The sequence below is a fragment of the Mustela nivalis genome (assembly GCF_964662115.1).
Source record: "Mustela nivalis genome assembly, chromosome: 2".
NCBI lineage: Eukaryota > Metazoa > Chordata > Mammalia > Carnivora > Mustelidae > Mustela > Mustela nivalis.
In genome coordinates, this window is record NC_139021.1 from 78,291,224 (window position 1) to 78,318,860 (window position 27,637).

Below are 27,637 nucleotides of genomic sequence, written 5' to 3' on the forward strand. Positions count from 1 at the left end.
CAGATCTCTAGGAGCAGTTTCCCCCAAAACCCCTACGTATTCTCGTGTCCCGGGTCCCTAGGAGACCTTCCTGATCTCCACTCTCCTGCTCCCACCAGGGCTGAGGCTTCAGAGTCTCTGTTGTAAACGTCTCTCCACTAGGGCTACCCCACACAGATTTGTTTCCTGGCCAAAACTTTCTACTTTCACATTGCTTTAATCTCTTCCTTTTCCACTTCCTTTTCCACATCAATCCCCAGTGCAAACTGCCCTTGCAGCCCTGCACCAGAGGCTCAAGTTCAACTTCTGGTCCCCTAGGTTTCTGTGGACTGTCTAATCAATACCCCGAGCTCCCCCCACTGAAGCCTGAATTCCTTAGAACAGAACACAAGACCTCCACCATCTGGCGTGCCCTGTGGCAAGCTCCAGATCCCATGCCCTCAGTTATCACATCGTCTCCAAACCAGAAATGCAGTCCTCAGCTCACTTTCCTGGCTAAGTCCTAGCCAAATGCCAACCACCCACATCCCCGGGTATTTCCTGTCTCTGGACACCTGTCACATAACCAAGTGTAGTCCTTCGGTGGACTTCTCCTTCCACACCAATTCTAAGTTCATTAAGAACAGCTCTAAGATCACCTCCTATGCCATCCAAACTTAAGTAGAAATCATGGTAGAAGACCTGTTTCTGAAGAGCGTGCAGAATGGTCTGTACCTATACAGATATCAATATAACTTCCCTAGACTGAGGGCACAAACACCAACATTTATAAGGGACAGACATCTCTGTGACTACAAGACTAGCTGGTAAAATAAATCCAATAGCTGGTAAAATAAATATTACAGAAGAACACATTTTGAAGTTTCCCAGGGGGAAAAAAAACCCATAATGTTCTAAAAGAGGTGGGAGGGACTGCCACAAACACGGAAAACTTTGCTGGAAACCAAGCTCTGGTGTGTTCTGAAACCAGACAGGCAAAGAGAAAGAACAGGAGTCCCACGTCCCTGTCCCCGCAGGCAGCGGCAACTCCCGCAAGCAGAGCCCCGGGATTAGGTATCTAGGACATGTCCGCAACACCCCCCCCACAATGCCTGGGACAGAAGGATTTGAGATGCTCTGAGTCGGGGAACAAACACATAGGCCAGCGAGTGAGACACTCCCGGAGAAAACTGAGATTCTCGCGCAGCTTACAAGATAAAAATGAAGGCACTCGTAACGAGAAAGCTTTCTGCGAAACTCGAAGGAAAATACCTAGTAGGGAAGGTTACCGTGTTACCCTTTCTACTGCGAGGCAGGCAGGATCCGAGTTCCCTTACCTGAGGCACAGGCACTTTCTGCGGGGTGTTCTGGGGTGATGGGTGGAGCTGTGCCCAAGGCTGGTGATGTGGGTGTGGGGGTGAAGACTGGTGGTGCAAGCCCGGGTGGGGCTGCATCGGTGGGCAGGTTGGCAACTGCTGGAAAGATGGCTGCTGCCCAGGATGCTGTTGGCCAGGCAGCAGTCGTTCCTGGATCGCTTGGGGATCTGCAAGGCCAACACCGGGACAACCGTTCGGTCTCATGTGCCCGGCCAACTCCCTCGGTGCTGAGGACATGCCCATAAACGGACGAGACGGCTGCAGGTTCCTGGGGCCCATATTCCTCTGTCCGATTCCCATGGCACCGGGGGGCTGGTGTGGCGGCTGAGGGTGGGGCATATTTGGATAACTGCCAACTTCCATCGGCATCCCGGCACTTCCGGGCCTGACCTGCGGAGGAGGAGTACCTGCCGGATTACTCATCGCTTTCATGGGTGACATGGGAGGTGGAGAGGCGTAAGTTCCCTGAGGCTGTGAAGGATGCATAGTTTGCGTGTTCATTTGGTTAAGTGAGCCGCTGGGGTGGATGGGCTGCTGGTGCATTAGTCCTTGACCACTGTTTGATGGGAATCCTACAGCATTGGGGTATCTTGGTACGGACTGATTCATTGGAGTATTATTTGTAAGGCCTAAATTTTGATTCATCCCTGTATTGTTAACTAATCCCTGATTTAGGTTACTGTAAGGATATCGAGAATACTGCCCTGAGTTGTTTATAGTAGGTGAGGGGACTGTCTGGCTCCGAGAACTAAAGGTAAGGGTCTGTGGCCTCACGGCCCCTTGCTGAGGAGGATTAGGGGAGAATCTGGGACTGTGGGCAACGGATTCTCCGTGGAGAGCAGTAGGGGGGTGATGGTGGAACTGCTGCACTGAGTGACGCAAGGAAGGCGCCATGCTGGGGCTCTGCGGGGGCACGTGGGACAGGTGGCCGGGGCCCGACGTGGCAATGAAAGGACTGCCCTGACTGAGGCTCTCCTGGCCTTGGGGAAACTGGCTCATCCTCTGCTGTGGCTGACCGTGCTGCTGCATGGAAAAATCCCCACGGGCCATGTAACTGCCCATCTGCTGCAGGTGCTGAGGGTGGCCCTGCGCGGGGGGCCCCGACGGGGCGGGCTGGGGCGGCTGCGGCTGGGGCTGCTGCTGGTAGGGCGCCCGTATCTGGTCCGGCACCTGCACGGCCCGGGGGCCCCACATGGAGCCGCTGTCCACGAAAGACTGCCCGTGCCTCTCATTCTGCAGGCCAGGGTAGACTCCCATCTGACCGCCACCACTGCCGCCGTGGGGGACCTGAGGGACCGGAGGGGCGTGATACTGCGAGTGAGGAGACGCGAGCCCGTTCCCAGGGGCGCTGCTCATCATCCTGTTTGGCTGATCCATCAGATGCATCTTTTGTTGCTCGTACTGATTATAGTGATCGAAATGGGTCAACTTCGTCTGATTCTGATTCGTGGAGGGATGATGGAGGGACGGCTGCAAGGAGGCAAAGCCCTGGTCTATCGGCATTTGCTGACCCATGGGGTTCACGGGATTTTCAGGGTAACCACATTCTCCAAGGCCTTCGAGGCCTTCACTGAAAATATTCCCATCCTCGCCAAAAAGACTCATCATTCCCGGATCCGCCATCTTCTTCCAACACACGGCTCCTCCACACTACAGCTCAGGAGCTTGTCTGGGCTTCACCTCACCGAGGTGTCTGTCCTCAAAGCCTATAATCCTTAACTAATCTTCTTCATGTCATTCCGTATTTCTTTAATTCTCTTGGACCCTGCAGTGTCAGGCAAAGTCTGGATATAGGTCCTAGAAGAGAGCGGGGAGTGGGGGAGGGGGCGGGGGGGGGGGAGAGAAAGAAAACAAAGAATTAGGAACAAATGATAAAAACTGCCAGTATTTTACACATTTGAATTTGGTTTCCATCAACAATACTAATCTAGCCCCCTTGCTGAGCTGTATTTTATAAATCTAGTTCACTTTAAGAGAAACTCATTAGCTTCTACCAGAAGCATTATTATGATCGGTTACTTAGAAAGCAAGCAAAACACTAACCTTAACCTTAAATTAATCCATTCACTCCACTTCCTAGCGCTCCATTCTTGGATGGAACAGAACAAAAGAACACAACATGAAGCAGCGGCAGCTGCCACAGCAGGCAAGCAGATGCATGAATATAGCCAAGCAGCCCATCTGCTGAACTAAAGCCCTGGAAATGCTCTGGTTACCAACAGCCCGCCCTTAACCTTATTCCCCTGAGCAGTGTAATCAGATGAGCAGCCGCGGCACCGAGGGCTGTGAAAAGCTCAACTTAGTTAAATTGACTAGAGGATTATACAAATAGCAAAATCAGTCATTTCGTACAAATTAGATATTTTCGGCCCACATACATCTACGTGACAGCAACAGAGGTGTCAAACGAGAACATGTCCATGATGACGTTCGACAAGAGAGCGTCCGTGATGATGGTGGGAAGCATGCCCTCGAACAGTATAATAACCTCATAAATCCATTACGTTCAATGGCAGGGATATACAAGTTGCAGAAAGAGATCAAAATAAAAAAGTTTTCGTTCTGCAAGAAGACCAATTTCACTCGTGGCTCTGGGCCCAGCGCATCCCCACTCTGCACTGGAGACTGAGAGGTCCGATCACAGGTCACGGTTCCCCAGCAGGTGCCAGACCCTGGGGATGGACCCAGAGCCCATGTGACCGCTCAGAGAGACCCCAGCTGCATGGAGTTACTAGACGATGACTGTTCTCATCAGAAGAAACTGAAAACTCCTCCTTCCCCCGCCAAACCGGTCAAAACTGAAAATCACTTTAACGCAACAAAGTTCAAATTATCCATGCAGGCTTCCCTCTTGCCTTTTCCTCTTCAGAGACAAGGCAGGATGAGAGCCGTGGGAGAAAAGCAAGACCGTCAGCATCCTGTGTTTATGGCACCAGGTATATATGCTACCTACTGCTCTACATTTTATTTAAACGGTTCCTAAGAGATTTTGCGCATCTGATTAAAATAAGCAGTTAAAGAATGCTTCACCAATCAAAAGAGGAAAGTGTTTTTGTCGAACGCTAATTAAATCAACAACCTAATAAAGAACTAATTCACATAGGAAAAATGTCCGAAATCTTAAACATCTTTGGAATTTAACTCATTTTTCCTCTTTCAGAAGTCTACGAAGCATTGTGATACTGCCCAACTTGAAAAAAGCAGTATCTTGCTGAAGAATTTCAAAAGTGATGTTAGAAACAGGCTCAGTCATAAATTCTACTGACACACTTCGATACCAGCATGGGAATGAACAACGGGCAACCAGCACTGCTGAGAACTTACCGGTAAGAGAGAGAGGAAGAAAACCCAGTTCTGCCTGTCCTACTCTAACATATTCCTAACAAGGGGAGAATTTTGCTTACAGAAAACGTAAACAACATTCCTGTTCACTGTCAGAACTACAGACAGAACACCTGAGAAGGTCTGCAGGTCTGCAGTGTTCAGGTGACAGCTGTCAGCTAAAGTCAGAGGTCTCCTCACTCCGCCGCTAACTGCCATGAATTTTCTGATCGACTTTCTCCAAAACAGAGGTCAGAAGGGTGAAAATAAGGTGAGCATGAAAACCATTTTATTTACCGACATGCTGCTTTACTACATGACCACTTTCGAATCCAAAATAAAGAGACGCAGAAATCTTCAGTGCCAAATGCATCAAATATCTATAAACTGAATTTCCCTCTGAACAGCCTAAGCAGTCGGTCTTCATTTACTGAAGACCCATTCTAGCTTTCAAGGAACTAAATCTTACAGTGCACTTGCTAATAGCTTAAACTAGCCGTGCAGACTTACCACCTACCAAAGGAACCTTTCAAATTAGCTTAAGGAAGGTACGGTCTACTCATATGGATGGATGGCCTTGTTTCATAGGTTAACGGCTTCCCCCTCCAGGGTCCCCCACACATCACAGGAGGCAATGCTACTGCATGCATGGGGCTCCCCGCCAGCTCTGGGGGACAGGCACGGATGGGGAGGGGACGGCCTGGTCCACTGAGCCCAGAGGCACAGCCAGCCTGGAGCAGCAGCTGCAGGCGTTGACGTTGACGCTACTTTGTATTAACTTAAGGCTGAGCAGAAAGGAGAAAGAGAACCTGCCTACAGGCTCCGGAAGGGACAAAACAGAACACTCACTGAGAGTAATCCTACCTGACGCATAGGCTTCCAGTTAGCCAATCTTTCCGACAAAGACTCACTCCATTTCCCAGCAGAAGGAAAAATGACAGCACTACCTGGTATCCAGCAAACGCACCACCCACCACAACTGAGCCCACCATCAGGTGAGCTCTGGGCACAGGCGTTCAGAAACTGCAGCTTGAGCCTGTCATTAGTGACCGCTCCTGCGTGCTGGGACGGCCACCACCACCCTTCTGCCCCTTTTCTGACCTCAAGACTTGGCTGGCGACTATGCTAGGAATCCATCTGGTAGCTGGATTTCATATTTCTGATCTGAGCTAATCTAATTAATTTATTTTGGTCTTTTTTAATTTGATCAAGTCCATTTGAATACCCACTTTCCTAAGTCACAGCTGCAACATATAATTTTGTTTCTATCAAAGATATTCATTTGAACTCCTTTTTGGAGGCTGGCCTCTTCTCTACATTCAGTATCTACATTTTCTATATCTAGATAGATCAGTTATTCAATGAGCCATCAAACCAGAGCCATGTCATTTTAAATTTTGTAGTAGTCACATTTTAAAATTAACCAAAAAAGAATGAAATTATGTTTAATAATAAATTTTATTTAACTCAATATATGCAAAATATCACCACTTCATAAATGGATGAGACCGTTTACATTTTTTGATACAGAGTCTGAACCCCAAGTATGTATTTTATACTTGCAGCATATCTCAATTTCTATTGGTCACATTTCAAGAAAAAAATGTGCACTTGGGGACAGCAGCTACCATGCTGAACAGCATAGTTACAGATTATTGAAAAGAAGACTAGAAATTCAAGTTGTCACTGGTCTCCAATAATTCTCATAATTATCACTCAGATAATAAATATTCAAGTTGTCTTTATGTTTGATTTGGCTTTAAATAAAAAATCAAGCTAAATCCCAAATCACATTTACTTATTCAAAATACATGTACTGAGTACCTACAACGATTTAGCCACTGGTCTAGGTACCAGAGATATATCAGCGAATAAAAACAAACAAAATTCCCTTTATTCTCATGGAACTCATCTGTAAATGATGACACTTAGAGAAGAAAGATTCGGAGGTGATGAAAATTTAGGATAACATTTTACAAAATATTTCTTGGGAATTTATAATGACAAGTGTTTTAACTATGTGTGATATTAGACAGTAAACAGTACGGAAGCATACAGTGAAAGCATAATAATGTAAGTTTCCACGGAGTGCCCTACTGGGCACGGGGTATTTTCTGAGACAAGAATGACAGTGCAGAAAGCGCATGCACGTCTGGGGGTGAGGAGGGGCCCAACGAGACAGCTCAAGCAAGAGGATCGCCCGCCTGCAATAGAGACCTCACTGTGAAACCTGTTATGAAAATCTGAGAATTAGCAAGTACTTTGGGGACCTTCTAATCCAAACCCCTATTCCTCTAACAGATTAAAAAACCCTTTTATAGACTAAGAGAAGTAAACATCTTCAAAAAAATATTTTCATGACTAACAATATCCAAAGACGAAAGAGAGATGTATGGAAGAAATGGCAGCTTACTAGTAAGAGTAAATTACTAAAGGCCTAAATTGGGGTCTGTTTTGTTCAGATAAGTCACTAAATTGCTGACACCAACAAACAGAAGAGAGTTTCCTTTCACACAAATGTTTTTAATTATACTATTTATAATTTTAAGGAAGCAACCACCTATTAGCACCATATTGAGGCTCCTGGTTGATTCTTGGGGGGAATAAGCAGGATGAAAACTGGCAGATCCTACAAAACAAGTAAGCTGCATGCAGAGGACCAGGGATGAAAGCAAGAGGCGTACAACAAGCCACGATGAAAGAAATAAGTTGTGCAAAAATATATATTAATATCTTGAAGTGAATTTCTGACCACCTCAAACTTACATAAAAGATGAATGCTTAACTCTGCTGCTCTTCCCAGAGTAATAGGGCAGTTCTCCAGCCAAGCTTCAATATGGTATCACAGTGCCTGGGAAGCCGTATTTTCCACAGTCCAGCCACTTCTTATCCAATTGTGTAAGTAGAGTGCTACTCTGGGGCCAACTTTTTTCATAAATAGCCAACATATATGGGCAAGTGTGGGATCAAAGGATAACTGCCTTTTAGATGATGAAGACTATTTTGTGTTCTGTAGCCTGATTTGTAATTGTTCTTTTTTTTTTTTTAAAGATTTTATTTATTTATTTGACAGAGAGAAATCACACAAGTAGATGGATAGGCAGGCAGAGAGAGAGAGGGAAGCAGGCTCTCCGCTGAGCAGAGAGCCCGATGCGGAACTCGATCCCAGGACTCTGAGATCATGACCTGAGCCGAAGGCAGCGGCTTAACCCACTGAGCCACCCAGGCGCCCTGTAATTGTTCTTTTTAAGTCTCTTCCCCCCCCACCTCCAAAGAGCCTGAGGCATGTAACGTGACTGTGACAGTGATTCTTGGGATTGGGTAAAGCATGTATCAGCATTTCTGTTGTAATGTCTAGCAGCTGGAAAAACACATGTAACCACCCGCAGTACAACCTGGGAAGAGGCCTCTCCATCATCAAGGTTACAAATCATATCAAAAACAGGGAGAATCCATGAGCCGATGGGTGAACACACACACGATAAAGGACTCAGCACCGCTGAGTATTCATATTCATGGATCTGCTAGATCATGAGGCCTGTGGACAGTGATGCCCACTAATGGCCCCCAAGAGCCACTTGGGAAAGAGAAAGTCTACCCAGGCCAATGTTCGCCATGGGAGAAGGTATCCAACAGAAATTCCTCCAAGTCAGAAACATCAGTTGATCCCAAGTCCATTCTAGATTTCCCTCATGGATCAATTGGTGCCCCTTCTGAACCCCCCCCACCCCCCACCCAGGGAAAGACCACATTTTCTTCCTCATTAGTATGTTCAGGCAACGCCAATATGCTATGGATGGACTATCCCACACAACAGCCACGAGCCACATGTTGCTATTTAAATTAATTAAAACTAAATAAAATTTAACATTCAGGAACTCAGTCACACAAGTTACATTTCCAGTGCTCGCTGTGCATATATGCACGGTGCATACACGGAACATTTCTGTCATCGCAGAAACACCTATGGACAGCACTACTACATATTTCTTGTTAGAGGTAACCTTTTTAGACAAAAACCATATTAGATAGTAGAAATTTTCTTTGATGAAAAATATTTTCTCCTGTTCAGAGTTCAAAGCATTCCTTCAAAGGTCCATACCTACCCCTTGTAATGAAATTTATAGTGCCTATTCCATTTAACACATTTTATGTTAATTAACTATTTTTCAACCTATAAAATTTCTTTGTGCAATATCACCCAACATATATTTCTATTTCTTAATGAATTAATTTTTGTTATGTTAAGAATGAGTCTCAACTATACAAAATACAACCCTTAAGAATAATTAATTTCAAAATCCTTTTCACTTATAATTGCCATATTACCATTGCCCTTTAATAAAGTATTTGCAAGCTTAAGTTTTATAATCAAGAATCTATGTAACTATAGAGTAAGGCCACTATTTTCCTTATGGGCTTTGTATATTGCTTTCATTCACAATTTTATTGGAATTGAAAAAATATATAGAAAAAACAAAAAAGGACTTGAAGTCCTTCAGAAGATCTATGCTGGTCCAAGCACCCTATGAAAAATTTTTTAAAAATAATTTTTAAAAAGGTAAAATTGCATTTACAGTTGGCTTCCATTTACAACACTAGATAATCCCCCAATTTTCTGGTATCAATTGAAGAGATCCACTTTGTACAGGAAAAACTATGCTCAGAACTGACGTTGTATGAAGTGATGGTGGGCTTCACACCGGCATGCATTCATTCATTCATTCATTCATTCATTTCATTTAAAAAATATTTAATGAGTGCCTACCCTGCTTAATGCATTTACCAGACCTCAGGGACAGAGAGTTGAACAGGACAGGCATGGCCCCTTCCCCGTGCAGCTTGCTATTCTAATAAATGCCCCTTGGATGGCCTGCGTATCCCAGCCACCAACAAACCTGCTAACCCGGCCTGCCTAATATCCCACAAGTGCACTTCTCTCGGTTCACACCACCTCTGATGAAGTCAGGCCTTCGTGTGTTAGTCAAGGACAGAACATGAAAGGCTGGCTGTTTCTCCCAAGTCCAGTCTCGACAAGTTCACCCAGCTGACAGAATGATCTTCCAAAACACAAAACACATCATCTTTCTCCCCTGATTAAAATCCTTGAAGGAGTTTCCACAATTCGCATTAAGTCCAAATGCTCCAGCATGGGGGAAGGCACTTCATAATCGGATCTCTGTCAACCTCCATTCTAACCCCCAAACTCCCCAAGCACAAATACCTGGGCTGGGTCTAACAAACCACGGGAAGTTTATCAACAAGCAAACATTCACTTCCTCACACCTTTCTTGCCTCGCCACCAGCCTCCTTACCCCTCCATCCTCACCCCATCACTGTCCAGTCTGCCATCTTTTTCCTCTCAGTTCCTTTGTTACCACCTTTGTGGGGAAACTTCCTGACTCTCAGCCCTTCTCCTCCTCCGGCTGATTTGGAAGCCCTCCCTAGTATTTGCGCTGCACTGGGGAAAGGGCTACAAAACCACTCAGCACAGTTGCTCTCCTCTGTTTCCTTTGCCATTTTTGAAGGGGTCCCAGAAGTGCAGGCACTTCCTAGGAGCTGCTGAGAGATGCAGAATCCTGGGGTCCTAACCCAGACCTCCTGACCCAGAATCTGCATTTTATTAACATGCACCCCCTTGATGCCTACGCAGATGAAAATTTGGGAAGTCCTGCTCTCAAGACTCAGGCCCTCCAGCAGCTGTGGCTCTCAGTGCTCCTCAATCAACACGAGAATGAATAACCAACAATGAATAACTCATCCCAAAGAATTACAAAGCAAGTAATACAAAGTTGTACTATCTTACTGTTTGGGAAAGGTAGTCCTGGCATTCCTGACCAACAAAGAAACAAGACTAATGCTGACCTCATCCAGAGAATTATGAGAACTCCTTAGTGACAAATTTTAATCTGCAATGGTTTACAAGGACTGGGCTCTAAAAGTGGCTTAATTTTAAAGATACATCCATCTGCTTGCCAATCATTTTACATGACCCGCCCCCCAAAACTGCAGTTAACATTGATAGCTAACGCCGTGTTACCTAACACACTATTTCACAGGTTTCTTGCAGAAATCTTTCAGTTATTTCTACATAACTTTGAGAGTCTGCATATTCTGAACTGCTTTTCAGATAAAGATGGTTCTTTTTTCTATATAATGTTACTATATAATACATGGATGTCCTGCTGATCACAAACCATGGGGCCAGTGGTTTCCTCCAAGGCAATCCATGAAACAGCACTCAGCTAACAGTTCATACCAAGTGCATGGCAACAACACTAATTTTTTTTTTTCTAAACTGGCCAAAAGGTACATACTGTCCTACAAATAAGTTGTGCCACTACACCACAAGAATCCTGGAAATCAATGTCCCGTAGAGACCAAGCTTTATGCCCTGCAATTCCACACTGAATTATCACTTTGAAATTATCTCCTTCAAAGACTAAGCCCACTGAGAAGGCAGCCAGCAGACAGCTAACCTGCTTGTCCCACCACAAGACATAAGAACAAGTCCATAGTGACCTTCCTTCCATACACAACTTTGCATGGCCCAGCAAAAGACCAGTACATTCTAAAAGCACTGAAAGTATTCAACATAATAAGGCAAAAGAAATGAGAACAAACACCTATAAACATATCTGTACACACCATATCCATATATGTAAACAAGATATGTATCTCTGTAAAATATGTGAATCTACCCCATCTTCTTAATGCTATCTTAATTGTATTACAGACAAGGAGGAAACCAAACAGAGAAAGGTCCACAAATAGATAAATGATAATTTTTTTAGTGTAATTTATCTGGGACAGGGAAAAACTAAACTTCAGAAATGTATTTCAATCCACCTAGCAAGGATGTTTATTGGATAGACTAATGGAAGAGTAATACAAATTTTACAAAATTTGGTGACTGCTGGGTACATCTAGCTTAATACTGTAAAATATCCTGGCATGCTTTAAACAAACAAAACATGGGTGATCTATAAAGGCAAATATGTCACATGTTTATTAGCCTATTTGAAAATATATTTCCCTATTCACTCTATCTAGACCTATTTCAAGCAACTGACTACACACACACACACACACACACACACACACACACACCCCCCATCTGGGTGAGAAGAGAATAGGAGGAGGGAAGGAAGGAGCTGCCTAGGGCCACCCTCTGTCCAGGGGCGCCCTGCTTGTCACAAACCCTTATAAAGCTGATCCTGAACCACTGAGAGATGCCACAGGGGGACACAGGCTACAGTGCTGAGGGACTTTAATAAAAAAAAAAAAAAAAAAAAAAGGCAAACAGCCAACTGCTCTTGTAAGAACTGTGTTTTCTGTATACTTACTACAGCTGTCACTGATTAACTGATCTGGCAACTTCCTACATTCTTTTTCATTTTCAAGGGTTCTAAAAAGTTGAAAAGAGGATCTTGTCTCATCTGCCAAGGGGAGTTTAAAAACTCCCAATTCTGTACCCAACTCTGCCTGGTTTGAAATGCAGAGAGAGAAAGGTTGTAGTAAACAGTGTTCTCTGATATATACTACTAACATTCTTTTCCTTAGCAGAGGGGGAAAAGAACCTTTGGCAATATCACAGCTGAAAATAATTTATCATCTCTGCTAGAGAGGAGCACATGTGAGGAGAAGCCTTATCCATCATGAAGAAACCTCAGCACAGACACGGGCCAAGTGTCACAGGACGCGGGTAGAGGTCACACGGGAACCTGGAAGGTTTTTTTAAAAAAAGGAATTTCATGCAAAAGAGGAATACACAGGACTTTGAAAATCCAAATTTCTATCAGGGAAGCAAGTGATATAAAAGTGACAGGGAACTATAAAGGAAAGCTGAGGAGGTCCTTGGAAAAGCGTTACAAAAAAAGTTATTTTGGAAAACTGCACATGCTCTCAGAAAGGTAAGTCTAAAGGGGGAAAAGGAAGAAAACAAATGTCACTTATTCAGTAACTACATTAAATCTCTATTTCAATATAAATTATACCAACAAAGGAAATGGAACTAAGGCTGGAATACGTAATAAACAGCTTCACATCCATTATATCGTGATATTCTGACTTATAACAAGGTTGGAAACATTTTTTTCTGTGCCTCTGCCACTTATAAATGTAAGTTGGTTCTACAATGCCACCATCATCACAACTATTTGATTACCAAAAACTATTCCAGGGATGCCTGGGTGGCTCAGTCATTAAGCGTCTCTGCCTGTGGCTCAGGTTGTGATTCCAGGGTCCTGGGATCAAGTCCCACATCGGGCTCCTTACCCAGCAGGGAGTCGGCTTCCCCCTCTGCCTGCTGCTCTCCCTGCTTGTGCTCTTTCTCTCTGACAAATAATTATTTTTAATTAAAAAAAAAAAAAAACTGGGGCGCCTGGGTGGCTCAGTGGGTTAAAGCCTCTGCCTTAGGCGCAGGTCATGATCCCAGGATCGTGGGATCAAGCCCCACATCGGGCTCTCTGCTCAGTGGGGAGCCTATTTCCCTTCCTCTCTCTCCTCCTGCCTCTCTGCCTACTTGGGATCTCTGTCTGTCAAATAAATTAATAAAATCTTTTTTAAAAATTTAAAAAAACTATTCTAAAATATAACAACTTATAATCAAAACCATCAATTTCATGCAGCTAAACAAGCCCGATATATCTTTTTTTTAAGATTTTGTTTATTTATTTGAGAGAGAAAGTGAGACACAGAGCATGAGCAGAGGGGGAGGAGCAGAGAGGGAGAAGCCGACTCCACACTGAGCAGGGAGTCCCTGATGCAGTGGGGCTAGGTCCTAGGACCCTGAAATCATGATCTGAGCCAAAGGCAGACACATAACCAACTAAGACACCCAGGTACCCAAGTCTGATACACCTTTTAGCCAAGTTAAACGTCTTCATATTTGCACGTGATAAAGGACAACAGTTTTCTCCATAAACTCTATAATTTAACTTTACATTTTCCTGTGTCCACAGCAAAGGCTCAACACTAAACAAGCCCTTTTCCTTGTTAACCCAGAAGTTTTCTGAGCTTCCTTCCCCAGCTAGCTGAGCACTGTGCGCAAAATGAAATATCTTTTATACTATTCTAAGCAAATTCATTCATAACCCAAATCTGTCCCCCCATCAAATTACAATACATTCTGCAACAAATTCCTGTATTATTTTACTGCAGCACCATACTATTCTACGTTGCTGAAAGCTGACTGTAATGGCCACTTCTGCCTCAAATATTTCCCCTAAAACTCATTCAATGAAACATATCTCAGGTTAAGTAATTTTTACATGAGTGTACAAGATGCCTGATACTAAGCTGTTGTTCTAACTGGTAGGTAAACTTTATATTTCAGATTGAAAAGAGATCCCACTGATGTAGTTGGGAATTTCTACTTTGTGTTCGTTTTGATTAGAGATCAATATTAAGTTCACCTCGAGTGAGCAGGTAAAAGAGACTGTAAGTTGTTTAAAACAAACAAAAAAGGCACAGTGAGAAGAGGAGCTACTACCAGGTGAGACATTTATTTCACATAATGAGGATGATCAAGATAATTTAAGGTCACCAATAAGATCTTATCATTGAAATTTATACTTGGTTTAATCCAAAATTACAAAAAGAACAGACACCTATCTACCCACCTGTGAAATACAGAGCTTCCTAAGGCCTCAGACTGCTGCACCCACCCATCGGTACGGCTTTTCCGAGTTTAACTAGTATACATCATTTGCCAATAAAATCATGGTGCAGGTAAGGAAATGAAAACAGTTAAATTCCATCAGCAATACACACGTCATATTACACCTACCCACATTGTTCATGTTCTTGCCCCATATTCATTATATCTCTAAACACACCCAAGTCCCATGCCACTTCTCAGAAATGATTTGAAAATATTCTCAGTTTCTCCTCTAAAGCAATTCCGCAAAACATAAAGGTTTTAGTCTAACCACGCTACCAAGAGTACAATGCCTTTAAAACCCAGTGGCTATGACAAACACATCTCCAATCTCTTAAAACAGCCTTACAGACCATGTATATAAATCAGAGCATCACATCACATAGAGTACTGCCATGCACTACGTCTTCCAGACTGCCGTGAACACCTAGTGCTCCAGAAGACCACAGACCTCACACTGTACTTCAAAAGTGAATGCATAGGGGCGCCTAGGTGGCTCAGTGGGTTAAGCCGCTGCCTTTGGCTCAGGTCATGATCTCAGGGTCCTGGGATCGAGTCCCACATGGGGCTCTCTGCTCAGCAGGGAGCCTACTTCCCTCTCTCTCTCTCTGCCTGCCTCTCTATCTACTTGTGATTTCTCTCTGTCAAATAAATAAATAAAATCTTTAAAATGCAAACTATTAACCAAAATAAATAAATAAATAAATAAAAGTAAACGCACAAGCCCTCCATGCCTGGGTTGGACAGCTGTCAAGATCAACGTCCCTTAGCACTAAAACTAAAACAGGGAGATTAAAGATTGTTTCTCACCATGGTAAAGAGAAGAGCTTCATATTTCAAATTGCTGAGATAATCAGTATTCAAATAATTGTTATCAGTTGCATACAAACTTGGTAGTTAGCAGCTTCTAACCTATCAGAATCAACTTTCTTGTAGAATGAATTTAAATTTTGTTACTTTTAATTTTTTGATTTTGCAAATATCTTTCATTTGAATAAATGATTTCCTGTTGAAACGTTAACTTGCAAATATAAAAAATATTTCAATACTTCTTTCATCATGAACCATTTTAAGTTCCATCAGTATTTACTAACCACCCAATAACAAGTATCACTGAAAACTAAAATGTTATCTGGCATCCACAAACACTAGAATATCTGAAATAAATTTTGATTGTTAATTTCACCTGGCTCCTTGGTTCAGCTTATATTTAAGCATTTCAGATGTAAACGCAATATAAAACAACTATGTGAATGAACATGATAAAAATAATAACTGGTTCCTGATGAATCAAAATCATGTTTTATAAAATTATTTTTCTGCATTATACTATTCTTGTTTTTATATAAATATACTTTGAGTTCTTGAGCTTGTTTTTTTGTGAATTTTTCCTGACCCCGCCAATACTATCACTTGGTATTTTGTTGTTCTTGGGCAAAGTGCTTTGGTGGAGGAGATAAGAACAAAATGCGCCGAAGCACAAGAACCCTCCCGTTAGCCCCATACAGCTATTTCAGTTAAGTGAAATTACATGAAGGTTAAAATCCTCTTCAGTCACACTAGCCACGTGGACGTGCTCAAAGGCACACGTGGCTAGTGGCTATCGACTGGATGCAGCAAACACAGAGCCTTGTTGACTTTCCACCACGGTGGAAAATACAGGTGGTTCTGGTCTAGAGGGCTCTGTCTAAGCAGAGATGTAGAGGGCAAGCAGGAGAACAGCAGGCAGAGGGGAGTAGGAGGGTGGAAGAAATCCACTCCTGAGGCTTAGGGAAGCAGGGTAGGTTCAGATGTCTGCAAATACCTCGATATGCCTTAAGTGGAGGCTCAATCTTGCAGGGCCTAAGGATGCATTCTGAATTCAAGGAAAAGTCAAGCCACTCTCCCGTTTATAACCCATATAGTTTAGAAAGATGCACATTTTGGAAAGAATCCCCCTTACTAGGGTGTGCATCACAGACTGGGAGAGGTGGGAATGGTACAGAGGAGGCACAAGAAGCCCAGTTTGAAGGCTCTTGCAGGAATTCAGGTAAAAGATGATGGTGCAGGGGCAAAACGGAGAGGGACACACTGAAGGACAGAACTCCACAACCATCTGCCTCAGTTTCTGATCAGACACTGGAGGATGAAGAGTCTAGGATGACAGGGCTCTGGCTTGGGTAACCGAGCAGATGGTTATACCACTGACCGAAACATGGGGAACAGAAGACGACCAGAATTTACACGGGGCAGGGGAGAGTTGTAGTAATGATACACACAGAGCCACCAAGGAAGCTATACAATTTAAAGGAGAAGAGCTCAAGAAAGAAAGCTGAGCTAGAGATAAGGCTGTCGGGGCCACTGACAAAAAGAAGGGAGGCTGGGAGCAGATCAGATCACCCAGAAAGTGTGCTCACTGATAAGAGGAAAGAATAAGGGGAGAATCCTGAAGAATACTAACACTTAGGAGGCAGACAGAAGCGTCCCTCTGCACAACAAAAACAAACATGGGGGAAAAAAAGGAAGGAAAGAGTAAAGCTTTAAGAAGGAGGTGATCAACAGGTTCAAAAGCTACAGAGCAAGAACAGGGTCCACCAGACTCCACAGGCAGGTATCAGGAACTCTGCTGAGAACAGCTTCTAGGAAGCAGAGCCAAAAGCTCAAGGGCTGGAGTTAAAGTGGTGATGGGAGGACAGAAAAGCAGAGCTGGCTGCCAGCCTCCCACACAGAAGGCAAAGAGACAACAGGCAGCAGCGGAGTGCACTGACCAAGGACAGGCATCGGCAGACTCAACATGAGAGAAAGGGGGTTTGTGCCCAAACACAACTCACGCAACCCCGGGGAAAATTCCTCAGTCTCCCTGTGCCTCAAGGTAAAATGGGGATAGCAACAGCTTGACTCCACAAGGGTGATTAGAATTCGGTATACTGGTAAAGTGCTGGGTGCCTGCCACAGGTAAGCAGGTATAAGCATTTTTTAGGTAAGACACAGAACACTGACAGGAGACAGACATAAAAAGTGAGACGTCCAAGGAGGAGCATAGTAAAAGGGAAACAGCTAAGGGTATGAGTGTCAGAGGAGGGGGCAGGGGTGGGAGAAGACCTATGCACCGGGCATGGGATGTGCCTCTTTCAACAGGACAAGCAGAAGAATGGGCACAGATAGAACTAACAAAAAGTAAATATGGCTTCATTCCCATGGCTTTGGCTGGCTTGTTGAATTCCAAAGGAGGCAGTGGTCCTGAGGTATAAGTTTTTAAAGAAAGAAAATGAAGACAAAAAATAAGTGGAAAGATACACTGTGCTCATGGATTGAAGAACTAATGTTATAAAATGTCCAGACACAGGAGCACCTGGGTGGCTCAGCAGGTAAAGGGTCTGCCTTCGGCTCAGGTCATGATCTCAGGGTCCTGGGATCGAGCCCCGCATCAGGCTCCCTGTTCAGCAGGGAGTCTGCTTCTCCCCCTAACCCTGCTCTCTCTGTATGTTCACACACACTCTCTCTCTCAAATAAATAAATAATAGAAAATCTTTAAAAAGTAAAATGTCCACACTACCCAAAGCAATCTCTAGATTCAATACAATCCCTATGAAAATTCCAGTGGCATTTTTCACAGAAATAGAACAAACAAGCCTAAAACTTGTATGGAACCACACATCAAAAGAGAAAGTGGCATGGTCACAGGGCACGATGAACCCACTGAGGTCTGAGACCAACGGTGAAATGACATCTGGTTCTAGAAATGGTAATTCCATCTATCTCTAATTCATGAGGACTAAATTAGTGTATACACAAAGCACTTAAGACAGTCCCTGGCACACAGTTAGTAGGCAATGCAGATGATCAGACAACTCTCTCCTTCAATGTGAGAAATTTAAATATGCAAAATGTGTCAATCAGGCTGTGTGGCCTTGATCCAGTTAGTTAGCCTCTCTGGTTCTTGGTTCTTCATCTGTAGAGAGGGGAGTGGAAAGGTAGTGGAACAAAATGGCAAATGCCTTATTGGTCTAACCCACTAAAGTAATTCACAATTAGAAATAGGTGAAGTACAGATGTCCTCTTCTGAAATTCACACTTCCAGTGATAGAAAAGTAATCAAAATTTCAGAAAGCACAGATAATTAATAAAAAGTGACTATTCAGATAAATCAAACTTGACACATATATTATGTAAATAATTCAGTAACTCTAAAGTACAGTTACCACTCTACAGAATTCATTCTGAATTCATGGAGAAGTAAATCACTCTAAAGTTTTTAAGTTATGCTATTTAGAAAGATACACATTTTGGAAGGAATACCCCATTACTGAAATGTGGGAACCACTAATCACTCAAGTAAATGTTCTCCCCAAAGGTAAATTAGCACCCGGTTTACATTGTAAGATTAGGAAACCACCATTTCTCAGAACACGTTCCCTTGGAAGGCTATGAAGGGGCATCCCAAGGCATCCCTCTGCCTCAAGCCACCTAGACAAAGGGAGGGGAGGCCATGGACACCTGCAGGTACCTCTTCACGAAAAAGGCCTCAGAGTCCTGCCAGGTCCTTTCCTAAATGTCTGAAGTGTTGGTCCAAAGACCAAGCAGTCACCTAAAGCAAATTTCTCAGAAGAATGAAACCTCATCCTCTTTTTATTTCTAAACAAGGCCAGCAGCACACAATCTCTCCCTAATCACCAATAATATAAACTCTTGGTCACAGAACTGTAATCCTTCCATTAAATTAACATTTTAAGGGTTCAGAATATAACTACAAGGCATCCTATAAAACCCTGAAGAAATGGATGCTAAGTGTATTCTTCCCATTTCCCAGTTATTTGCTGCACAAACTTGAGAAATGATCTCTTCAATTTCCTTTTCCAAACGCAAAATAGGTTAATGTCAGCTGTCATCTTCAGGGATACTGTAAGGACAACTTCTTCAAATTCCTACCATAAATATACTTACTCTAAAAAATATATTAAAATTTTTTATTATCCATTATGATTAGTCTTAAAGGTCTAGCTTAGGACATTTCTTTACTCAGATTCCCTGACTATACAGATGGAAGAGCTCTCCAGTTTAAAACACACACACACACACACACACACAATTTCAGCTTCTACAACTTTAAAAACTTCTAGAGAAGATCACAGACCAATTCTTTAAAACATCTTCCCGAACAAGCCACCATCAGTAGGTTTCCCCATATTTGAAATCTAGAACAGCACATCTTTTCAGTTCTCAGGGCTTCAGCCACAAGCCCAACAGGTCCCCTCTCTAGAGCCCCCAGAAGTGGGGAAACTGTGATTGTGGCCAGCAGGGTGCTGTGCCCATTGCTGTGCCTGGGCTGTGGGCTCCTGGAATACCACTTCTGTGTCTTCATTTTATCCCCAGTATTTATCACCATGGCTAGAATAAAGCAGGAACACGCACATGCTTGCAGAAGAAATAAAAAGTTAAAGAGTTTTTTTCCCAACAAATAAGCCACAAAAATCTGACTTTCTACTTGTTGATATGGAAAGGGAAACTGGAAGACACCTCAATGCTGTATTTGCAAACCCCACCACTGTTTCAGAAATTGTCCCAAAGCTTACCTCCCCCCTCGATTTTACATATCTAATAGCCCTGGGCAGCCCCTGTTTCAACACAAGTTTTGATTTCACGTCAGCATTTTCTCACCTTTATCTTTGACCACTGTCAAAAATTTAGCTTATAAACGTTAAGCTTATTTATAAAATCACCACCTCTCGTCAAAATTAATGTTGCACAATTTTGACATCTCTTCAACACTTTAGAAAAGCTTAAAATAATCATAAGGAAACATGAGAAGAAAGGAATATCATGGCCGGGGTGGGGGGCTGGTGCTGGAGAAGAAAGCAGCATCTAGAAATTTGGGGAAAACCAGTTGTAAAGCCAGCCAGATCTGGCTCAAACACTTTCTCTTTACCTCAAGCAAATTAAAGCAGCTCTCTGGACTTCAGCTTCCTCATCTATGAAAATAAGTATTCCATCACCTCCTTCAAAGGGCTGCTTAGAACTGATCTGTCACAAGCAGCCATTAACAGAATGACTTGCACATCACAGATGGTAAATATTAGTTGTTCTCCCCACATTTTTCACCAACCTTAACCTAGTCATCTAGATTTCCCTACTCCCAGCTTCATCGCCAAATATACTGGGTATCTCCTCTGGAGCTGACAAAAATGGTATTTTACCAACTTCTTAACTCTTCTGCCCTATTAAGAATCAAAAATGCCTTTTACAAATCACAACCACAGAAGGCTGTCACCTTGCCAGGGCAGAGAGGGGGCAGGCAGAAAGAGTCCAGAAGGCTGCAGAGTGAGTCCCTGGGTGGACACCTTCACAGACAATGAAGGACATCCTGCTTTCAGGCATCTAGAATCTGGGAATCACAGGAGGGGAGCGCTGTAAGACCCAGTTCCTAACCCAACCACTTGACCTGACAGAGAAACAGTGCGAAGGTAAATGCTTTATTCAAGGTCATTCAGCTAGTCAGAGAGTATGAAGACTCCAAGACCAGTGCTGGTTCTCACTATAATAAATACGGTAAACCGCTGCCAATGTAACCCCTTATTCCTAGGCAACAGCGTCCTCCCAGACTAGACAACTGTATATATCACTGAAAAAATGTTAACAGACATTTGAGGCAATACAGTTTTAAAACAGTACATCCAAACACCATCTACGGAGTAAGCTAAAGTCAGAACTTGAAGCGATTCCAAATAAGGTGACATTCTAAAAACGTTGTGTTCTAACCCTTGGCGTTATCACTGAATGTGGTGTTGTGTCTCCAAGGTCACTATGTTAAAGGAAACAACATTCGTTTGCATAATTTCTGGCATATTAAAGTTAACTATGTCATGAGAATGTTTTTATTTTACCAGCAGAGGAGCTGCTTCCCAAAATGTCTCCAAATACTAAGGCCTTATACAAAGACATTTGCCTTCTTTGCATCATTTCTATACACCTGCATCTTTCTAGATGGTGGTTAATGCCATAAGCCATTCGATTCAGGGTAGATGGAGAAACAGTTTGTTGACTGAGCTGCAAGCTTTTTTTCAAACAACACCATTTTTTTTTTTTTTAATTTAAATTCAACTAGCCGGGGCACCTGGGTGGGTCAGTGGGTTAAAGCCTCTGCCTTCGGCTCAGGTCATGATCTCAGGGTCCTGGGATCGAGCCCCGCATCGGGCCTCTGCTTAGCAGGGAGCCTGCTTCCCTCTCTCTCTGCCTGCCTCTCTGCCTACTTGTGATCTCCGTCAAATAAATAAATAAAATCTTTAAAAAAATATAAAATAGGGGCGCCTGGGTGGCTCAGTGGGTTAAGCCGCTGCCTTCGGCTCAGGTCATGATCTCAGGGTCCTGGGATCGAGTCCTGCATCAGGCTCTCTGCTCAGCAGGGAGCCTGCTTCCCTATCTCTCTCTCTCTCTCTCTGGCTGCCTCTCCATCTACTTGTGATTTCTCTCTGTCAAATTAATAAATTAAAAAAAAAGCTTTAAAATAAATAAATAAATAAATAAATAATTAAATAAATTCAATTAGCCAACATATCATTAGTTTCAGATGTAGAGTTCGGTAATTCATCAGTTGCGTATAACACTTAGTGTTCATCGTATCACATACCCTCCTTAATGCCCATGACCCAACAAGACCATTTTTATTAGTAAAGAAAAAAAAAAAAAAAACCAACTTATAAACCACTGATACTCAGACTCGTGTGTGGCAGGCATTTTCTCAAAAATGAACAAAATAAGTCTGTCACTTAAGGAAAACAATTGACCGTTTGTTGCCAATGATAAAATTTGAGCTTTCAAGCAAAAATCAGAATTTTGGAAAAATCTGTATCCACCATCATGAACTTGACAGCTTCCCAATACTTAAAGAATTTTTGATTAGATAGTAAGAAGAATAAGATTTTTTAAAATACTATGTAACAAAATGTGTCGACATCTGAAAGATTTATGTAACTCACTGAACCCATATTTTCCAAATCACCAATGCACGATGTTACAAAATTAGACACACAGATAAAAGATTCATTCAGGGGCACCTGGGTGGCTCAATGTGTTAAGCCTCTACCTTCAGCTCGGGTCTTGGGATCAAGGGTCCTGGGATCAAGCCCCGCATCGGGCTCTCTGCTCAGCAGGGAGCCTGCCTCCACCACCACCCCGCCTGCCTCTCTGCCTACTTGTGATTTCTGTCTGTCAAATAAATAAATAAAATTAAAAATTAAAAAAAGTGCAGGATACGCCAATGCATTTTAATAAAACCAAATACGAAAATTTCACTGATAACGACTTCAGAGTCTTAACCTGTAAGAAACTACTCCTTATAGTCTTAGTATAGTATAAAATATCTAAAAAGGCTATTCAAATATTCCTCTCTTTTCAATTACAAATCTGCCTGCCAGATTTTCTTCATGTTCTTCAACCAAAACAACATATTATAACAGATGGAATGCAGAAGCAGCTATCAAAATCTAACAGTCTTCTACTGAGTCAGGCACTAAAGAGATTTATAAAAACATAAAGTAATACCCTTCATCCTCACTAACTTTTGCTTTGGAAATAAAAATTAAGTTGTTTGTATTAAGATGTAATATATTGTTGGTCAACAGCATTGCTGAGGCATACAACCTACAAACATTTAAAACTTAGATACCATGAAAACATTTCAACACAGCAAAACAATAATTCAAACAAACAAAAAAGACCTGTCACATATGATACCCTGGACATGAACAGCGTGGCCACAAGTCTTACCCACAGAGAACTAGAAACTCAGTAATTTCCACTGCCACAATCACCAAAAAGGCCACAGACATCCTTGACAAAGGAGAGCCAGAATAAGGAGCCACAGACTCTATGACAAAGGCTATTTGGCTAAAATGTCTGGCTTTCAAGAAATGTGGGGAATGCAGAGAAGAAAAAGTTCCAGAACCGGCAGATCAAATAACCAGGTTATATTCATCCAGCGGAGGAAAGAGAAGGGAATACCTTATTTTTGCTCTGGAGCTTACTGTGAAAAACACTTCAGCATTCACCCATTTGTTCTTCTTTTTACAAGAATGAGATATCCACACATCTACTCTCTCTGCTTTGTAAGAAGATGAGAGAAGAGCCCAAAAGCTTTTTTTTAATATGTCTCTTAGCTTCAACAAGCCTATGAGATAAGCAGTACAAATATTATCCCCATTTATAGATGGTGAAACTGAGTCTTGAGAATTAGGTGGAAGGACTGATACCCCTATCCTGAGTGCTCTGGGCTCTTGTTTGAAATTTCTACCACACAGTACTAGGTCACCGGTTCTGCCAGTGTGGTCCTGCATCAGCAGCTTCGATGCCCCGGGGAACTTGTTAGACATGCGACTTCTCAAGCCAACCCAGACCTACTAAATTTGAAATTCCTGGGGTGAACCCCGGCAATCTGTGTTTTACAAAGCCTTCCAGGTCATTCTGATGTATGAATGAGGGCCTAGAAACAATGACACCCCAGAACAATTGCCAGGACAATTGTGTAAATAATATGAACAACTTGCTACTCATACAATATGAAACACCAAAAACTGAATGGTGTGAAAGACAGAAATGTACTTCTCACCGCTCTGAAGGCCTGAAGTCCAAGATCAAGGAATCAGCAGGACAGGCTTCATCCTGAGCCTTCTTCTCCTGGCTTGTATGTGACCACCATCTCATCCGTGCTCACATAACCTCTTTGTGCACAGAGAGAAAAATCCTTCTCTTCCTCTTCTTACAAGGCATCGATCCTATGGGATTCAGGCCCCACCCATACCACCTCATTTAATGGTAACTATTTCCATAAGGGCCCTATTTCCAAATACAGTTACACTGAGATTGGGGCTTCAACTTATGAATCTAGGGGGACAAGATTCAGTCCCTAACTGACTTCAGAAGGAAAACGTTCAGGCCCCATGCAAAGGCTGCTGCTGCTGGGCCAGGACCTCACCTGCAGAACCCGAGACATGGGACGGGCAGAGACAAAGATGTTTACTTGGGAAAGCAGCAACTGTCATGGGAATCCCAGCACTGACCCAAAGCAAAGGATCCAAAGCAGCTGAGAAGAACTCCCGGGGATTTCCACAGGAACACAGGAAGGAGGGAAAGTCACTTCCCACACTGGTGCCTAATGCTAACTGATAGCAGTAAACCTTCACTAAGCATTTGCTCAGTGCCAGGCCCCGTGGTAAGGCTTCCGATGTACTGGTCCATTTAATCTGCGTTACCCCCATTATGGAAATGGAAACAGAGGATTTAAAGGTTAAGTAGCCTGCCAAGGAGCCACTGCTGGGAAGAAGCAGCAAAATAATCCCCAAGACAATCTTAACCTCTACACTCTACTCAAAGGGAGAAGAGGGGGCAGGCTCCTCTCTGATCGTCCATCACGGAGAGCGGGCCCAGGCACTAGAGGCCGTCCAGCACAATGGTGTAGAGAACAGCTGTTAAGGAAACACAAAAGACCAAAACACACATGGAACGACACTCGACGTCACTGATGATGAAAGCGTGCCTATCAGACTGGCAAAAGGACAATGTTCTAAGTGGGCAAGTGCAGGGAAAAATGAGCAGCTCCCACACCACCAAAAAGATTATGAAACAATGTGGCCCTTCAGGGCAATCCAGGAAAATGCACCGTACAGAAAATTAACCCAGCCTGTGACCCCATGACAATCCTTTCTAGGAATATATCCTGAAGGAGCATGGAGACACACGTGAAGGACTAAGCTATGTGGCTGCACTGTTTTCAACTGTGAAGCCCTAAAAATGACTTAAATGTCCATCACAGGTAGACACGTAAGTGAAGTTCCATGGTACACAATCCCACTGTTTGAGCCACCTGAAAAGATAAGGTATAGTGGGACACCTGAGTGGCTCAATCAGTTAAGCTTCTGCCCTCTGTTCATATCATGATCCTGGAGTCCTGGGATCCAGTCCCACATCAGGCTCCTTGCTCAGCAGGGAGCCTGCTTCCCCTTCTCCCTCTGCCTGCTGCTCCCTCTACTTGTGATCGTTCTCTCTGTGACAAATAAAATTTTTAAATCTTAAAAAAAAAAAAAAAAGGTACAGCTCTATGTATTGATGAAGAGATCAGCCATGGTATTCTGAAAAAAAGTGAATTACATGTGTATAATACGTTTGCAGTGTGAAAACTTCTCTCCTGGGGCACCTGGGTGGCTCAGTAGGTTAAAGCATCTGCCTTCGGCTCAGGTCATGATCTCAGGGTCCTGGGATCGAGTCCCGCATCGGGCTCTCTGCTCAGCGGGGAGCCTGCTTCCTCCTCTCTCTCTACCTGCCTCTCTGCCTACTTGTGATCTCTGTCTGACAAATAAATAAATAAAATCTTAAGAAAGAAAGAAAGAAAGAAAGAAAGAAAGAAAGAAAGAAAGAAAGAAAGAAAAAAAGAAAAAAAAAAAAAAAAGAAAACCTCTCTCCCACTAAAAGGCCAAGAGGAAAGCATGGGGGTTTTCATTTCCTACTTCAGACACACTACATGGTGTGAAACATTTTGGAATAAGCATCCTTATAATCAGCAGATGTTAAAGAAAAATTTTATTACAATTTTTCCCCCCAGGTCCCATGGATCCAGCTTCCATCCAAGTTCTGCTAGCTGGTAACCTCAACTGGGTTACTAATTCTCACAAAGCCCCAATTTTCTCACACAAACCACTTTGGAGCAAAAACACCTGTTGTCTGCTCTTAGCATATTTCCTCGGCTTTCCCTCACAGTGCTCACCAAGGCAGGCCACACAACCCTGCAGACTGTGACAAGGGTGTGCAGGATGGAGAGCTCCTTGAGGGTAAGGTCTGTGTGCCCTGTGCACCTCTGTTGTCTCAGGGTCCCCCAGAATGCCTCGTACAAAATACTGGTTGAGCAGTAATTCATGAACGAGATACTCTACAGCTAGCATATTTAGCCAATACTAATAATGTAAGAATGTGTCAGTCTGAGGCGGATACTTTGCTTTCAAGAGAATTTTGGGAAAAAAACATTTATGAATCCTTGAAACCCCATACACACTCCAAATATTTTAAAGGTATAAGACTGATCTAAAACAAAACAAAACAAACAAAAAACCTGATCTACTGGGGCACCTAAGTGGCTCAGTCAGTTGAGCATCTAACTTCAGCTCAGGTCATGATCTCGGGGTCCTGGGATCAAGCCCCAAGGCAGGCTCTGCACTCAGCAGGGAAATCTGCTTCTCCGGCTGCCCATACCCCTGCCCCTACCCACACTCGTGTGTGCCCTCTCCCTCTCAAAATAAATAAAATCTTTATAAATAAATAAATAAACAATCATGTAAATAAAACTGCTCTGCCTGTCTAAATGTCTTCACTGCAGAGTTTCAAAATGAAAGATGTCCGCATTTTCCACATTCCTGTTTTGAAAGTTTAAAAAATCTGAAATTATAATTTAGACTTATCTGAATCAAAAAGAAAGTCTGTCATCTCCCAAGCTCCCCAACCCCTGGGTGACAATTTCTTTCCCACCTCCCAACAGTGAGAGGCATTTACCTGAGTGCAGAGCGCATGCCGCTACACACGGACACACACCCGGACTTAACTCTGCCAACTACAGTGCGCTCCCCTGGACCTCCTCACCCCTGCATTGCTGAGCTTTAATACAGAACCAGTGGAGCACCAGGGGCTCCAAGAGCAAAGTACTGGTGAAGAAGCTGGGCCTTCCTGGGCTACTTCAAAGGGCCCATCTATACCTAGACCACAGGAACCCCCTCTCTCTAGACAAACAAAATGCACAGTGAAACAACAAATGTCACATAATCTTGAGTTCTCAAAAAAACCCTATACAAAGGTACAGCCAAGTCTAGTAACTATCCAAGGCATTTACATCATAACCAAAAGTAATTAAATAAAAACACTGCGGTAATATATTTTCCTTCATTTTCAAGCAGATACATCACCATACTTCTAACTTAACAATAAACTGAGGTTATGAATGGAATTCTAATAATTTGCTTTTCAAGACAGAAGGCAGCACCTTCACCAAATGACCGAACAAAGCAACACCAGTAAACAGGACGAAGAGACTTCATGTGCTCTGGTGTGGCACCCTGAGGAAAGACACACGATCGCCCATGCATTACTCTGGCCAAAAAAGGCTTAACCTAATTCTAAAGAGGAGGGAAAAAATCTAATTTGCTAATTAGGTTACTATTTTGGCCACCTCAAAGAGAAGTCTAATTTTTTTTTTTTTTAAGATTTTATTTGTTTATTTGACAGACAGAGATCACAAGTAGGCAGAGAGAGAAGGGGAAACAGGCTCCCCGCTGAGCCGAGAGCCAGATGCGGGGCTCGATCCCAGGAC

General features: G+C 43.1%; 1 protein-coding gene across 12 annotated transcripts in view; it reads right to left on the bottom strand.

Annotated features, from left to right (window-relative positions):
* CHD7 (chromodomain helicase DNA binding protein 7) overlaps positions 1-27,637 on the bottom strand; it is a 186,911-nt gene that overhangs the window by 120,417 nt on the left and 38,857 nt on the right. For 11 of the 12 annotated variants that reach the window (XM_082719361.1, XM_082719359.1, XM_082719360.1 and 8 more), the window contains one exon: positions 1,296-3,131. In XM_082719361.1, the coding sequence (XP_082575487.1) occupies positions 1,296-2,957 (1,662 nt within the window). In that variant the 5' untranslated portion in view covers positions 2,958-3,131. The remainder of the gene's footprint in view (positions 1-1,295; positions 3,132-27,637) is intronic. The other variant, XM_082719370.1, reaches the window with a different exon arrangement.